This window comes from Coregonus lavaretus (assembly GCF_964263955.1).
Source record: "Coregonus lavaretus genome assembly, chromosome: 19".
In the NCBI taxonomy this organism is placed as follows: Eukaryota; Metazoa; Chordata; class Actinopteri; order Salmoniformes; family Salmonidae; genus Coregonus; species Coregonus lavaretus.
Window position 1 is genome coordinate 29,446,844 of NC_140006.1, and position 16,979 is coordinate 29,463,822.

At 42.5% G+C, this 16,979-nt stretch overlaps 1 protein-coding gene across 9 annotated transcripts in view; it reads right to left on the reverse strand.

The window, feature by feature from the left end:
- Window positions 1-16,979, reverse strand: part of LOC311146511 (nuclear receptor coactivator 2-like) — a 75,376-nt gene that overhangs the window by 32,837 nt on the left and 25,560 nt on the right. For 6 of the 9 annotated variants that reach the window (XM_084183021.1, XM_084183025.1, XM_084183023.1 and 3 more), the window contains 6 exons: window positions 13,331-13,441; window positions 12,541-12,713; window positions 6,773-6,879; window positions 2,957-3,134; window positions 2,289-2,486; window positions 1,140-1,241 (listed from right to left, as the gene is read on the reverse strand). In XM_084183021.1, the coding sequence (XP_084039147.1) occupies window positions 1,140-1,241; window positions 2,289-2,486; window positions 2,957-3,134; window positions 6,773-6,879; window positions 12,541-12,713; window positions 13,331-13,422 (850 nt within the window). In that variant the 5' untranslated portion in view covers window positions 13,423-13,441. The remainder of the gene's footprint in view (window positions 1-1,139; window positions 1,242-2,288; window positions 2,487-2,956; window positions 3,135-6,772; window positions 6,880-12,540; window positions 12,714-13,330; window positions 13,442-16,979) is intronic. The other 3 variants (XM_084183027.1, XM_084183026.1, XM_084183022.1) reach the window with 1 other exon arrangement.

Consider the following 16,979-nt stretch of genomic DNA (forward strand, 5'->3'; position numbering starts at 1 on the left):
CAAACAGCACGCAAAGCAGAAGCACAATGCTTCATTGCATCGTCTAACGTCAGATCGCGTCACTCCTACACGACGCTTGTCCCTGAACCCATCTTTCTTGTAGGACGGGGAACTCATTTCTAAGAATTCTAGATTTTGCTCATCCGCCTAACACTAGTTCAGGTCGCAGTTGTAAATGAGAACTTGTTCTCGACTGGCTTACCTGGTTAAATAAAAAATAAAATAAAAAATAAAAGTTCCTAATTCTGAAAATCACTCCGCTCTCGGTAGCTGGCAAACTAGCTACTACGGCAAACCATGCTCCAGCTAGCAGTCTAGTGCAAGCTTGTTTGAATGGCCATACAGTAGCTAGTTTGCCAGCTTGTTGATAAAGTTGTAAGGCACTAAAGTTATGGGACTGTTCTCAGAAATCAGCATGTATCTGACTCTGATAGCTGGAACTATGCCTCGCTACTTTGGAACATTTGGCCAATGCGATAACGTCGTAGGGAGCAGTCAGCTGTGCTGTAGAACTCGGTGCACTAATCACGACAGAACAGATATCATGAAAACTCATTTTTGCATTAGCTAGAACTTCACTACGCTAGCTAGCTACCTAGCTATGGGGAGTATTCAGCATTGAGTATGTGAATTGGCATTGTTAACATCCCTACCTTTCTTTTCATATGGATTGATTTGAGACTGATTCAGCCAGCAAGCAGACACGTTAGCTTGCCAATTTTCGTGCACATTTTGAATTTCATAAATACTGATTCTACCACCACAAAACACCTCAACTAGATTTGGATTTAGCTAGTGAAGACGTCCTCATGAAAAAAACACGTATATTAGTTACAGGTTTATAGTTTTTGGTAAGATTTACTCTGACTCTTGAGGATGAAAGGGGGTTCAGTGGACGATATCACCTTGGTAACATTTTCAAATGTTAGGACAGCATATTGTAGACTTGTAGACTATGCACAATGGCTTCATTGTGCATAGGCTATTCAACTGGTGTCAGAATTGTGATCCAAACAAACATTGAATGCGAATGATGAAACTCTTTTTGAGACTCAACCCACAACAGAGGTGATAAGACTAATTTAGAACAGATTAATTCAGTATAGTAGTACAGTATTAGTACAGTAGTTGTCCCCTACCTTGGAGATCCTGCCTGGTGGTAAAACTCTCGTATGTTGGGAGCATGGGCCTCTCTTTGACTGGAACCCTTCGTGCTACACAGATCAGGCAAGACTGGAAATCTAGACGACAAGGAGAAAAAAAACAGAAACATATTAAAAGCTTTACCTAGAAGTAGCCCAAGTTCATGAACATGACCTCCAACTTATCCTCTTGGTTGGAGGCGGTAGGTGATACAACATGGCGATGTTCAGTTCACACCCTGCCTCAACTCTCCTGGTTACTGTCCTTACTCCCGATCAACATGTTCTCATTAGCAACGCGTCTCCGTTGAATTTGCAGCTCTGGTGCGGTTTCAATGTCAAAATACATTTCTTGCAGAATATCTTGGAAGCAGCGGCGGACGGCTGGCGGTACTAAAATTAGACATAAATATTTCCCTGGGAGCTCCGGGGGAAAGAAGGAAGTGGCAGACACTAATTAGACATCCCATGGTCCTCTCTGAGGATGTATCTGACGGATGACAGGAATCTAAAGGAGGACAGGACACTGGAGAGACAGAGATGAACGGAGGAGAGGAGAAGACATCCGACCACACAGAATCATACAAAGCCGTATTTACTAGGAACAAACGGAAACAAACAGGCTGAAACGGGGAGGGATTACCTGCACATGTCCAATATGAACTCTTGTTTTGCACTAATGAATGTGACCCAGATCTGTGAGTTCTGTCCAAACCAAAGCTTCAGCACTCCAATATGGCTGACCACAAAGTTTATTCTTGTGATAATCATACACATGACTAATAATAGCTTCCAACATTGGAAAACCTTACATTCCTAAAATGATTAGTTTTAGAGTGTAGTGCTATTGAAGTGCACATGTAACATCTGTGACAAACGTATTAATGTTCCATGTTGGAAGATTTAGTGAAATTTACTCAGACAGAAGACCTCTTTCCAAGAGTACAGCATTAACCCCTTATGGGAAGACAGGGCAGTGGATAACTGATCATAATGGTACTTCATGATGACGGTAAACATCCTGTTTCTTTTATTCACCTCTTTTATTGCCTTTTGTTTGTTTTGTATCTCTTTCATTTAATTGTTTGACTGTAAAGTGTGTTTTCAACTGAAGTTCGATTTGATGGTAAACAAACATTTATGTACCTTCTCCCTCCTCTTTGATGGACTTTGGCTCAGATACGGCGAAACACTGCATGGTCTCGTACTTCTGCTGCACCTCCTGGTCCTGGGGCTCCTGCTCACCCCCCTCCCAGGGCCCGTGGGGGTTGACCAGCATGCGGCAGTTAAACGTGTGGCTATTCCTGTTGGGATTCTCACTGGACCGCGGTGCTCTGCAGTTCACTAGGGGACACACACAGGGGGTCAAAGGTCAAAACAATCAACTTACTATCCCCATTGGCACCGAATATCAAATAATCATTTCAAAGCCCCTTTCTATCCAGTCCTTGGAGAGTTCCTGTCTCAGTCCTGATTGACTCATTCACTGGCGATTTAACATCTCCTTAAAGAAGGTATGACAGCAACCCATGCTTCTGTTTTGTTTACCTGGTCACTGTTTCAAATGCTATCTTTTTAGCATGTGTGACACAAATCCAATTCAAGTCAATGGTACCTATATTAGCATTTTCGCACTTCATGTTCAACTCATTGAAGTTACTTATAGATGATTTGGACATGAATCGCAAAAGTTTATAGATTTGATAGATGGTCACAGTGAGTGTGAGGGGGTAAATCTCAACTCACCCAGGGACTTGGGCAGCAGTGATGGATTGATAGAGGAATGAGAGAAAGAGAGGTGTAGTGTAACTCACCCAGGCTCTTGGGCAGCAGGTTCTTGATGAACTCCGCGTGGTCTCCTACGTGCAGGACGCTGTAGACGCTGGTGTTCATCAGCTCCTCCTGGTTATACTGCAGGTACTGGGTCACATTCTCCGACACAAACACAATGTTCCCCTCCGTGTTCACCACAAAGAAGAACCCGTCCAGGGCCTGACGAGGAAGGCAACGGGAGAAGAAGAGGTTTATTAGAAGAAGAAGAAGAAGAATACTTAACTGATCCATACAAGACAGAAATTTGTTTAAATTTACCCAACCCTTCCGATATACACACATACACAAAAACACCCATTAGGTGGAGAGGGAGTAGAGGAAGAGGGTTATTAGTGAGTTATTGACAAAAAATGTAGACTGGAGTATAGAAAATGGGAGAAATATCAGCTACCTTTGGTATATTCAGGGTTGTTATCTACTGCGTCCCAAATTATATTATATTCCCTATACAGTGAGGGAACAAAAGTATCAAAAAATGTCAAAAATGTTATAAATTGATTTGCATTTTAATTAGGGAAATAAGTATTTGACCCCCTCTCAATCAGAAAGATTTCTGGCTCCCAGGTGTCTTTTATACAGGTAACAAGCTGAGATTAGGAGCACACTCTTAAAGGAGGTGCTCCTAATCTCAGTTTGTTACTTGTATAAAAGACACCTGTCCACAGAAGCAATCAATCAATCAGATTCCAAACTCTCCACCATGGCCAAGACCAAAGAGCTCTCCAAGGATGTCAGGGACAAGATTGTAGACCTACACAAGGCTGGAATGGGCTACAAGACCATCGCCAAGCAGCTTGGTGAGAAGGTGACAACAGTTGGTGCGATTATTCGCAAATGGAAGAAACACAAAATAACAGTCAATCTCCCTCGGCCTGGGGCTCCATGCAAGATCTCACCTCGTGGAGTTGCAATGATCATGAGAACGGTGAGGAATCAGCCCAGAACTACACGGGAGGATCTTGTCAATGATCTCAAGGCAGCTGGGACCATAGTCACCAAGAAAACAATTGGTAACACACTACGCCGTGAAGGACTGAAATCCTGCATCGCCCGCAAGGTCCCCCTGCTCAAGAAAGCACATATACAGGCCTGTCTGATGTTTGCCAATGAACATCTGAATGATTCAGAGGAGAACTGGGTGAAAGAGTTGTGGTCAGATGAGACCAAAATGGAGCTCTTTGGCATCAACTCAACTCGCCGTGTTTGGAGGAGGAGGAATGCTGCCTATGACCCCAAGAACACCATCCCCACCGTCAAACATGGAGGTGGAAACATTATGCTTTGGGGGTGTTATTCTGCTAAGGGGACAGGACAACTTCACCGCATCAAAGGGACGATGGACGGGGCCATGTACCGTCAAATCTTGGGTGAGAACCTCCTTCCCTCAGCCAGGGCATTGAAAATGGGTCGTGGATGGGTATTCCAGCATGACAATGACCCAAAACACACGGCCTAGGCAACAAATGAGTGCCTCAAGAAGAAGCACATTAAGGTCCTGGAGTGGCCTAGCCAGTCTCCCATAGAAAGTCTGTGGAGGGAGCTGAAGGTTCGAGTTGCTAAACGTCAGCCTCGAAAACGTAATGACTTGGAGAAGATCTGCAGAGGAGTGGGACAAAATCCCTCCTGAGATGTGTGCAAATCTGGTGGCCAACTACAAGAAACGTCTGACCTCTGTGATTGCCAACAAGGGTTTTGCCACCAAGTACTAAGTCATGTTTTGCAGTGGGGTCAAATACTTATTTTCCTCATTAAAATGCAAATCAATTCATAACATTTTTGACATGCGTTTTTCTGGATTTTTTTGTTGTTATTCTGTCTCTCACTGTTCAAATAAACCTACCATTAAAATTATAGACTGATCATGTCTTTGTCAGTGAGCAAACGTACAAAATCAGCAGGGGATCAAATACTTTTTTCCCCTCACTGTATAGCGCACTTCCATTGACCAGAGTCCTATGGGACCTGGACAGTAGTGCATAGGGAATAGGGTACCATTTGGGATGAAGCCAGTGTGTTCATCCAGGGCCTGGGTTCCAATGGGCCAAGAGGTGAGTCAAGTGATATTACTGAGCCATTAGCCAAAAAGTGTTTTTACAGAGCCATTACAGTGAGGATAGAAAATTGACAAAATAGGGAGCCATCATAGTCCATCTATTGAAGCAAATAAACCATTTACAAACCCCTTATTTCTACTATTCAGCCATTACGAAGAAAAGGGCATAAGAAGTTAAGTTCCACACAAAATGATAGTCAATTATGGCTGAGCAGCACAACACTAACATACCAAGCCAGATTCAGAGCTCCGAGATCCAAACTTTAGCAGGGAATGATCATCGGACATTAAATAGGCGGGCTAACAGCATGTGAATAGTGGGTCTTTGTTCCAAATAGCACCCTATTTCCTTTATAGTGCACTACTTTTTACCAGGGCCCATAGGCTTCTGGTCCAAAGTAGTGCATGATATAGGGAATAGGATGCCATTTGGGATGCATCGTGGATCTTATCATTAAAACATGACGGTGCTCCGTAGCATTTAAGAGACAGTCAAGTTGCAATATAACCATACAGTATAACCATGTATTACTGCACAGCGAACCGACTTAACCAAGAGCATTGTGTAGCATCATCCTCAGTGAACTAAATAGCTTGGAGAAAAGGAAGTCTCAGCCAGAGAGAGAGAGAGAGAGTGTGTTTGTGTGTGTGTGTGTTAGGACAGGAGTGTGTGTACAAAACCGCTAGGCCATTAAACTCATTCCCTGAGCCTAAAACAGTACAGCCTCGTGTGTACAATCTCATTCTGGCCTGGCAACAATTCACTGTCATATTAGTGTGTTTGGGTTGTACACAATGTAACTAAACTACAATTACAAATGGGTCAAACTAGGGTAACAAACTATGCTTGAAACACTAACACGATTAAAAGAGGAACACTCTTCCTCTATCAACTTGCTTCAGCCATGGTGATACTGCACCTATTCTGTGTGCCATAGAACACACAGTTGGAACTCTTCATAGACAGAGAAACTGGGTTTTTTTCGGGTAAAACGCCTGTTCTCTTGGCACCTACAGAGAGGTTTCTCAGAGTTTGCTTTATGGCCCATGGTTGGTTACAGTCAGGACTGATGAGTAATCCTCTCCTCCACCACGTCAGCAGCCCGGCTGTGAATTGTCCCTGCTCCCAGCCTGCACCACTTCAAACTGCGCGGACAACCGGCCGCAGTGGTTATATTTAGAGTCTACTGTGTCTGAATGCCATGATGTAGGTCGTTTCAAATGGCACCCTTTTCACTATGTGGGGAATAGGGTGCCATTTGGGACGCAGCCGCTGTCTGAATGCAGTGACGTAGGGGCCAGAGGGAGTATAAATACCCACTGACACAACAGATTAGACAGAACTGGAGAATAACACTGGCAGCCACTCACTGATGGCCACTTTCCCTGCATATAGATAGAGGGACCCCTCTGTCTGTTGTCACACGAGGACCAGGCTCGTGCATTGGTGAACAACTTGTCCTGACAAAGACCCAGTTTGGGGTCGAAACTTTGTCCAATTACACATTTTGGGAGCATTATACCAGTGTGCGGATTTACATTTTGTTCTATTGTGCATTAATAAACTTGCAGGGGCGTTAGCTACAACCCTATGCAGCGGGAGTTATATACCCCTATATATTTTAAATGTGTCGATTTCACAAATCCTGGTAATCATGTGACTTGTGTGTGTGTTCAAGGTAAAAGGGATCACATGATCCAAAGTGAGTCAGTGTTGTGAATAGTGTGCGTTGCTCCCACCCACCTCGAGCATCATTGGTCCAAGAGCATCTTTGTCAATAACGCTTTGGCCTGTTGATGAGACGTGTGCTTTCTGTACCTCCTCTGCATTGGCAGTTGTTGTTTTCTCTGCTGGGTTGGAGAGAGGGGAGGGAGAGAGTGAGTGAGTGAGTGAGTGAGAAAGAGGGGGGAGGGGGAGGAGGAGAGGGAGTAGGTGAGGGAGGGGGAGAGAGAGAGTGTTTGTTAGACATGTTTCACAACTTAACATGTAATCATGTCAGCCCCAGCACAGCCATTGCAATGGGAGTGTTGTGTTGAAAGAAAACTTGACTACTTAAATATACCATAGTCTAAACAAAAATCCTGAGATGGGAGGATCAAAAGACAATGTGACTAATTTGTCATTCAAACTGACAGAATCCTGTCAACACCAAAACATTAATTTTGAAAATAATAAGGGCAATTAAATGTAGTGGTTTGTGTGGGTGCTGATTCATTTCTAGGATGCACTAATTTGACCAGCCCTGAGAATGACTACAACAGGTGTTAATTTTAATTTTGTCTGGGCACACTGATTATCATTATCATTTAGCAACATAATTTCCCACAGTCTATACCTAGCCAAGTGAAAACAGTAAACCACCATACTGTTGATGTACTTGGGAATAATGTGTGTGTTGACTTAAATACCAGTGTGCATCATTGAGTGATTGGATATTGTGTTAATGCCTCACTAGGCCCGTCCCTTCCAGTCATCCTCCCCGCTGGAGCTCCTCTCTCTTTCTCTCTCTCCTACTGTGGTCGCATTGGTTGGTGCCACTACAGAGTCAAGCTCTCCGCTCTCTGTCCTGCCTGCCTCATTAGGGTACATAGCTGACATTCCTGTCCCTGTACAACAACTAACACTGGGCCTGTACACCAACTACCACTGACAACTACACTAACTGTAGCAAGAATATAAGAATCATTGATTAATTCTCAGCTAAAATATTTTTTTACTACGAATTCTAAATGTACATCAGTCAGTCTGGTTTCAGACCATCTCTGATGCTTCCATGGTTTAAAATGTGGTTAATTCAATTGCATGGATACAAAGAAACATTGTGCTGCCCTCTTCATTGGCCTGTCTAAGGCATTCGATACTGTTGATCACTCATTGCTTATTCAGAGGCTCATCAATTGGTCTGAACCAGGCTGTGTGTAGCTGGTTTAAAAATAAAATCAGGTTTTCTGGACATAACAAAAGGTGTCCCACAGGGATCAATTCTTGGTCCATTTCTGTTCACCATTTAAATTAACACTATTGGTTTATCTGTAACAAAAAACATTTAACCTGCACTTGTATGCCATTGACGCTGTTGTGTATGCTTTTGCCCCCACGATCGACCAGGTTCTTTGAGCTAAAGTCTGCATTCATTGCTTTACAGAAAGTCTTTGTTGAACTGAAATTGGTGCTGAATGCAGATAAAACCAAGTGTGTTGTTTTCCAGAACACTTAAAAATGTATCTGATGATTTAGGCATTTGTACTTTGGATGGTGCCCACATTGATCGTGTCCCCGCTTATAAATATCTGGGCATCTGGATAGATGAAAAGCTATCTTTTAAAAAGCATATTGAAGAGTTAGTTAAGTTGTGAATAAAAATGGGCTTCTTCTATAGAAATAGGTCATGCCTCTTGTTAAATAGCAGAAAGCTCATGATTCAGTCAATGTTCCAACCGGTTCTAGACTATGGCGATATCTATATAAATGCAGCTGCCAATACATTAAAGCCGATAGATGCAGTCTATCATAGCGCTCTACGCTTTATTAAAGTGGAACTGACAGTGTTAACTACTTTGCAGATATGAAAGTAAAAAATATCAAATTCCCAGTTTATGCTACAAAACTAACTTTATAAGAGGTTTTAAAAATAGGTTATATTTGACAAAAAATTCCATGATGTACACTAAGGCATTGTTGGCAGAACAGATGGATGCAGTTCAATGCATGATTAATATAATTCACCAATACATTTCTTGGTAGTCCAAAAAATATTGCTATCAGGTTGCAAATATGAGCCCCGTGGAGCTCAGTTGGTAGAGCATGGCGCTTGCAACGCCAGGGTTGTGGGTTCGATTCCCACGGGGGGCCAGTATGATTTTTTTAATAAATAATGTATGCACTCACTAACTAAGTCGCTCTGGATAAGAGTGTCTGCTAAATGACAACAAAATAAATAAATAAATAAAAGGATAAACAATTAAAAATATATATATATTCACAGCTGCCCTGGTACATGTTTTGCTGCCTCCACCCAGTCGGGAAGCACTGTCAGTTTCAATGACTAAATATTTTGGACAAAACGGACTAATGTAACTAAAGCCGGGATTGTCAATACAATCAAACTAGCAAGGGCAATAATCACAAGTCAGTCATAACGTGGCTAATAGGCTAGCGTATCTATTTATGTAGGTATATTTATCTAGCAAGCTAAAAACCCGGAGCCTAACGTTAGCTAGCTAGCTGCTGGGAGGACCGACCTTTCCCCTCATATCGTTTTTCCGTGGCTACAGCTAGAGATGCAGGTATCACTTGGTTAGCTAGGAAAAAATATGAATCGCTTTGCTAGCTAGCTATTCTAAACTTGAACGACTGTTCTCCAGTTAGCATATCTCTTGCATTTGTAAATTCACTCTGGCTATCTACTCCGATTTCAGAGCACTCAGAGTGTGCCAGAGCGCAAAATAACTGATGAATTTAGGAACGCACAACACCCACTGAATATGACCAGTGTCAGTAAACATCAGCAAAAAAAGTAATTGCCAGCAGCACAGTTAGTCACTTACGCTCTAGATAACATGTAGATACAGCCTAACCAGCTCTGCTAGGGTGAGTAAAATGGTCAGAGTGAGGTGTTCTCTCATTTGTGTCTGGAAGTAGCTAGCAAGCTTGCCAACTTTAGACAGTTAGCTTGGGTGCTTGACTGCCGCTGTGAGGAACGCTCGGATCAACCCTACTCCCAGCCAGAGCGTCCAGTGTCAATAGTGCAGTGTGCGCTCGGCAAGCGAAATGCTTTGAATTTACGAACGACCAGAGAGCACTCTGACACACTGGAGGCAATACACAAACGCACCCTTAGGTTGTCAATAAAATATATTTGGCATCGATCAAATGGGCGGGCAGGCAAGTTCCCATTCAGTTGTCAAAACGTGGGCGAGCAGGCTACTATTCCCCATCGTTTATCAGTGCAATATTGAAAGCCAACTAGCTGGGAAAATTTGACATAATTTACACACAATACCCCATATTGACAAGGTGAAAACATGTTTTTAGACAAATTTGCTAGTGTATTGAAAATAAAATACAGAAATATCTAATTTACATAAGTATTCACACCCGAGTCAATACATGTTAGAATCACCTTTGGCAGCGATTACAGCTGTGAGTCTTTCTGGGTAAGTCTCTAAGAGCTTTTCACACTTGGATTGTACAATATTTGCACATTATTCTTTTTTAAATGATTCAAGCGCTGTCAAGTTGGTTGTTGATCATTGCTAGACAGTCATTTTCAAGTCTTGCCATAGACTTTCAAGCAGATTTAAGTCAAAACTGTAACTAGGCCACTCCGGAACATTCAATGTCGTCTTGGTAAAAAACTCCAGTGTATATTTGGCCTTGTGTTTTCGGTTATTGTCCTGCTGAAAGGGGGATGTCTCCCAGTGTCTGTTGGAAAGCAGACTGAACCAGGTTTTCCTTTAGGATTTTGTCTGTGCTTAGTTTTATTCAGTTTCTTTTTATCCTAAAAACTCCCTAGTCCTTGCCAATGACAAGCATACTGATGCAGCCACCACCATGCTTGAAAATATAAAGAGTGGTACTCAGTGATGTGTTGTGTTGGATTTGCCCCAAACATAATGCTTTCTATTCAGGACATTTCTATTCAGGAAATTCATTTCTTTGCCACATTTTTTGCAGTTTTACTTTTGTGCCTTAATGCAAAAAGGATGCAGTTTTAAAAATATGTTTTATAATGTACAGGCTTCCTTCTTTTCACTCGGTCATTTAAGTTTGCAGTTACTCCACAATACTATGTTGTTGATCCATCCTCAGGTTTCTCCTATCACAGCCATTAAACTCTAACTGGTTTAAAGTCACCATTGGCCTTACCGTGAAATCCCTGAGCAGTTTCCTTCCTCTCCGGCAACTGAGTTAGGAAGGATGCCTGTATCTTTGTAGTGACTGGGTGTATTGATACACCAACCAAAGTGTAATTAGTAACTTCACTTTATCCATAGGTGCCCTTCTTTGCGAGGCATTGGAAAACTTCCCTGTGTTTGAAATTCACTGCTCGACTCAGGGACCTTACACCAAATGATATGTGTGGGGTACTGAGAGGAAGTAGTCATAAAAAAGATAATCACATTAAACACTTATTTCAGCAAATAATAAAGCACATTTTTACTCCTGAACTTATTGCCATAACAAAGGGGTTTAATACTTATTGACTCAAGACCTTTTAGCTTTTCATTTTTAATTAGTAAAAATGTTTACAAACATAATACCACTTTGACATTATGGGGTATTGTGTGCCATCTCAATTTAATAAATTTTAAATTCAGGCTGTAACACAACAAAATGTGGAAAAAGTCAAAGGGTTGAATACTTTCTGAAGGCACTGTCAATCCCAATATCTTTTGCAATCAATCCTTCTAGTGTATAATAGTGTTTGACAGAATCAAGAGATTGTATATTGTGTTGCATCTGTCCCATTCACTGTTGGTGGTACTCATAAAAAATAATGATAACTTCATAATTAGCAGAGAGTCCACTTGTAGAGTATATTGTTCCAAAAAATGTCTTAAAATGAACTAAATCAAAAAGGGTAGTTGAGATAAAATATTTTTTCTGTTGAATAAATTAATGTGAAATCTTTTATTTCAGAATCAAGACACACTCCCTATTTTAGAGCACACTATAAGGAGTATAATGACACCAGTACGTCTATATCATGTACATATCACAGATCATAGGGTCTTACAGGAGGCATGTCTAGGCCTAAAAAAAAGTCATAAAATGGCCTTGTTTGTGATACAAATGTAAAAAGCATTTCAAACATCCTTCATCACGATTAAGTTTCTATGTGAGAATTGCCAGAACAATCCGAGATAACAAAAATATTTTAAGTTGAAGTGGAATCGCCCATCTATGGCTCTGACTGTTTAATACAGAAAGGCCGACTCTCACACTAACATCTCACCTAAAGCTGGAACAGCAGGATGCTTTTTCACATCAGTACAGTAGGAACCGTCAGAGCCCTGCCTCTATCTCTGCCACAGGCGCTCACGCCAATCAGACTAGTTTCCTCTGAGTCTTACAACACATTGCTCATCATTATATAATCCAGTCAGTGAATAACAAACAGCCTGCTTTTCATGATCATCCTCATTAAGAAGAGTGTCTCATCTGATCTGCCGCTGTGTGTGCGTCTCTGATCAGCTGTTGTCTGCCCTTCCAGGCAGCAGCCTCAGCCTGTATTTCTACGCAGGCTGACAAACAGGCTTCCTGCCCCTTTAACACATTACATCTCTCCCCCAGACGCTGTCCAAGCACAGACACACACAACAACGCAGCTTGCAGCTGACTGAAATACACGCACACAGTCCTGCTCGCTCACACGAAACGTACAGTAAGTGTGGTATTTTGGAGAACGTAAGTGATTTTGTGACAGAGGAATGTGTGTTCTTACAATAAAGGGCAATTCACTCAATATTAGAAAAGAAAGAGTCAACTAAAATCAAATAAAGCCTTACCCTGTTCTTTTATTTGACGAATCTGCTTCACAGTTTCTTTCAAGATTGCACATTTGTCAGGCTTGACATTGAAGTTGTCAATGTTGTTGATGTTTGCAAAGATCAACTCAGCAAGTTCTTCAATGTATTTGTTTTCATGCTCCCGGTGTGGTTTTTCCGTGCTCCGCTTGGGGCTGTGGAGACAGAGACAGAGGTAAGAAAACCGACAACCCAGGGCACGTGAACAACACTGATTAGGAAAAACACTTTCACAGCAATACGTCTGGTGTCTGTTTATCAAAACTTAAGCAAGCAATATAGATAGCCTATACAGGTAATTAAGATGAATACACGGCAAGAAAAAAAAGAAAAAAACATGTCATTTTTTCATTGCATGACCAGTGTATGAACTGACAACTGTTAACCTGATCACTGTGCCTGCGTCCCAAACGGCAGCCTATTCTCTACAAAGTGCACTACCTTTGATAACATTCTGGTCAAAACTAGTGCACTAAATAGGGAAAAGGGTGCCATTTTGAACGCAGGGCATGCTCTCTGTATGACCGCATGACCAGTGTATAACCTGACTGCTGAATGACCTTCTAGAGCTTTGCATCGGAGAGGGATCTGTAACTATGGATGTGTTGAGGTGTGTGTGTATATGTATGTATGTGTGTGAGTGACTGTGTGTGCGCACATTGGAGAGGGATCTGTAACTGTAAGAGCCCTAATCAAATGTAGTGCACTAGAGGGAATAGGCTGCCATTTGGGACGCATACTATGGTTGTGTGCGTTTGACAGCTGATCTTACCTGGGCCCCAGGAGGTCCGGGCCACATTCTTTCCGCTTCAGAGACTCTCCCCTGGCAGCAGGGTCGGGGGTGTTGTCCCCCGCACTACTCATCTTCAGCAAATATCAACAACTACAGAAAGAGAGAGGAGAAGACACCATTAAGGCTCAAGCCTGACGAAGACCTTCAGGTCGAAACTTTGCAATAAACCGCTGGAGCAGTCATCAGTATACGGGTATCTACCTATATTTTATCCGTTTATTTTTTCTACCCTAGCACCTGCAAGTTATTGGATGTCTGTACAAAACGTTTGAAACAAGACGCCATTTAGGACAACGAGAGACCCAGAAACTAGCTACATCATGCCTTAAAATTGTACTGCAGATGTAATTGTGGATCATCATTGTACTAACAATAAAATCAAGAGAGAGTCTGTTGACGTGAGGTGTTAGATTGAGGGGCACAGCAGCTAGTGAACCAATGAGAGACTGAGATGGGTGTTAAACATGACTCTCACAGTCAGCCACAGATCTACTACACGTCATCCCACAATCAGCCATGTTGTATGGGAAGGCTAATTGTAAGAGGTGTCAATGTTTACCTCAACATAAGGCAATTTGTGTGGCTGTTACAGCATGGGCTTCTGTTTAACACGTCTCTCATCAAATCCAGGCTGAAGGAGGAAGACTGAGTGTATGGCCACCTTGTGTTTCTGCTCTGTTTGCTGCCGAGGTACCCCAGCTTTTTTTTGTCCAAGACCCTTCACCGGTCAATGCTCTTTGTTTGTTAATTACAGAAGTAATGGTGCATTTCCATACAGGATTTACCCCGGTGTTTTACCCCAAATGCTCAGACTTTTCTGTTTCCATCTACGCGGACTGGCACCCGTGTCTCACTTGGGGCCGAAGCCAGGCCACTGTTTTTTTTCACCTTGCATTTGCATAACAATGGCTAACTGTGAACTTTAACACCTTCTCACAAAACAACTGTTTTGATTTTGCAGAGGTTGTTGATTCTGCTCTTCACAAGTCCTCACTGTCAGCTTTAGCTATGGAAACACAATTTCCCTAGTATAACATAAGGGTGTATACACTGGTGTAACACTGGTGTTACAGTCGAAAAGCAGCATAAGAGCGCCTCAAATGGTGCATACACAGGCCAGACCGAAAAACACTGGAGACTTCACCCTGCCTGCATCCCACATTGCACCCAATTCCCTTTATAGTACACTACTTTTGACCAGGGCTCTGGTCAAAAGTAGTGCACATTAAAGGGATTGGGGTGCAATTTGGGACACAGCATCTTAGTAGTCCAAACAGAGCTCTTTCCTTGTGCCCAGTATGTGTGGATGGCAACTAGGCTGGCATTCAGGTCCTGCATTGGCTGATGCTTGAAAAGTAACAATAAGATATCTGTCAACAACAAGGGGCTGTGAACTATTGGTTTGTTCAGATCCCCATTAGGTTTTGCTGAAGCAGCAGCTATTCTTCCTGGGGTCCACACAAATACATGAAACACAACAAGTAACAAAACAGTGGTAGACAGAGACAAGAACAGTCACACAAATAACTCTTAAATACAGAGAGGATAACCACAACAACTGATCTGAATAGACAGATTGCTGGCCTCATTCAAAATGGCACTGCTTTACCCAGAATGACTACTGTAAGCAAAAAGCACCACACATTTCTGACTAACTCCATTTCCTTATAGAGATGTATATGTTTCACTCATGAAAATGACACGATGACTCGTGAAAATACACATCTACGGTGATCTGTATCTATCCGGAGGACAATTTTCCCACGGGGGGTCAGTATAAAAATAATGTACGCACTAACTGTAAGTCGCTCTGGATAAGAGCGTCTGCTAAATGACTAAAATGTAAATGTAAATGTTAAATAAATGAATCATCATAAATACCCAGATTCCCAAATATCCTAAAAATGATACCGAATAAATATATCCAAAATAAACAGCAAAAGCATATTATGTACAGTGAGGTTTCATTACATATGCGACAGTCTGTCCACCTAGCTCGTCTTTAGGGCAGTGGTGGTGTCAGCTAGCCTGATCTGCTGGTGGAGCAGCAGACTAAATTACTAACAGGCCAGGCCAGCACATCACCTGATCATTACATAACACACAGCCTGGACCTGCCAATGAGCAGGTGAGAGGAGGAGAGGGCCGGCTGGGGCAAATCTCCCTGCTCATCTAAATGAATATTCAGCCCACAGATCCTTTCTGAGAGTACAATGGCCCCATTAGATCAGGAGGAGGAGGAGAGGGAGGAGGATGGGAGCAGGAGGAGGAGTGGGAAGAGGAGTGGGAGGAGCGAGAGCAGGAGGAAGGAAAGAGGGGCAGGAGGAGGGGGAGCAGGTGGAGGAGCAGGAGGAAGGAAAGGTCTCAGTCTACTTCTTTCATGTATGTGTGCATGCTTACCAAATTTATACAGGAAGGAATCATTAGGGCTAATCCCTTGCTCAGTTAAATGAGAGAGCGAGAGAGAGAAAGCTCGCAAGAAACGAAACAGATCATACAACCATCTTGAGACGCTGTGATTATGTCAATCAACATGTCCATGTTAAACCATGCAAGGAAACATGTTTCCTTGCTCACATTGATGCGTAATTATAAGACATTCTCACTGTAAAGCTTCAACTTATTGGTTATGTATGTATGTATGTATGTATGTATGTATGTATGTATGTATGTATGTATGTATGTATGTATGTATGTATGTATGTATGTATGTAAAGCTGTCCTGTAGGTATTATATAACAGTGAGAATATTGAAGACACCAGCCACCGTCCCATTTAGAATGTAGCACTTTCCATGATACTGAGAAAAGTAGCATGTCAAACTTTTGAGTTTAAAGCCAGAGCAGGTGTTTGGGAGAATATATATAGCCTACCCTGTGAAACAGCCTCTGATCCTGATGAAGAGACAACAGACAAGAGATGCCCTCCTAAAGGAAATGGTAGTACAATACAACAGAGGCATGGTCAAACATGACTCTCAGTAAACAGAGCCCTATAGGTCCTGGTCAAAAGTAGTGCACTACACAGGGAATAGGGTGCCATTTGGGACACAACACATTGTAAACAGCCTGCAATGAGGTTCACCATGACCCTGTGATGTGGGGCAACAGGTTTCAAGAGCAAGCAGAACTGTTTGACTGGCTGCTTGCTCTAAATGCAAGCAGCACTGAAGCATGCATGAGAGCACTAGCTGTTCCGGATGACTATGTGATCACGCTCTCCGTAGCCGATGTGAGTAAGACTTTTAAGCAGGTCAACATTCACAAGGCCGCAGGGCCAGACGGATTACCAGGACGTGTACTCCGAGCATGTGCTGACCAACTGGCAAGTATCTTCACTGACATTTTCAACATGTCCCTGACTGAGTCTGTAATACCAACATGTTTCAAGCAGACCAGCATAGTCCCCGTGCCCAAGGGCTCTAAGATAACCTGCCTAAATGACTACCGACCGTAGCACTGACGTCTTTAGCCATGAAGTGCTTTGAAAGGCTGGTCATGGCTCACATCAACACCATTATCCCAGAAACCCTAGACCCACTCCAATTTGCATACCACCCCAACAGATCCACAGATGATGCAATCTCTATTGCACTCCACACTGCCCTTTCCCACCTGGACAAGAGGAA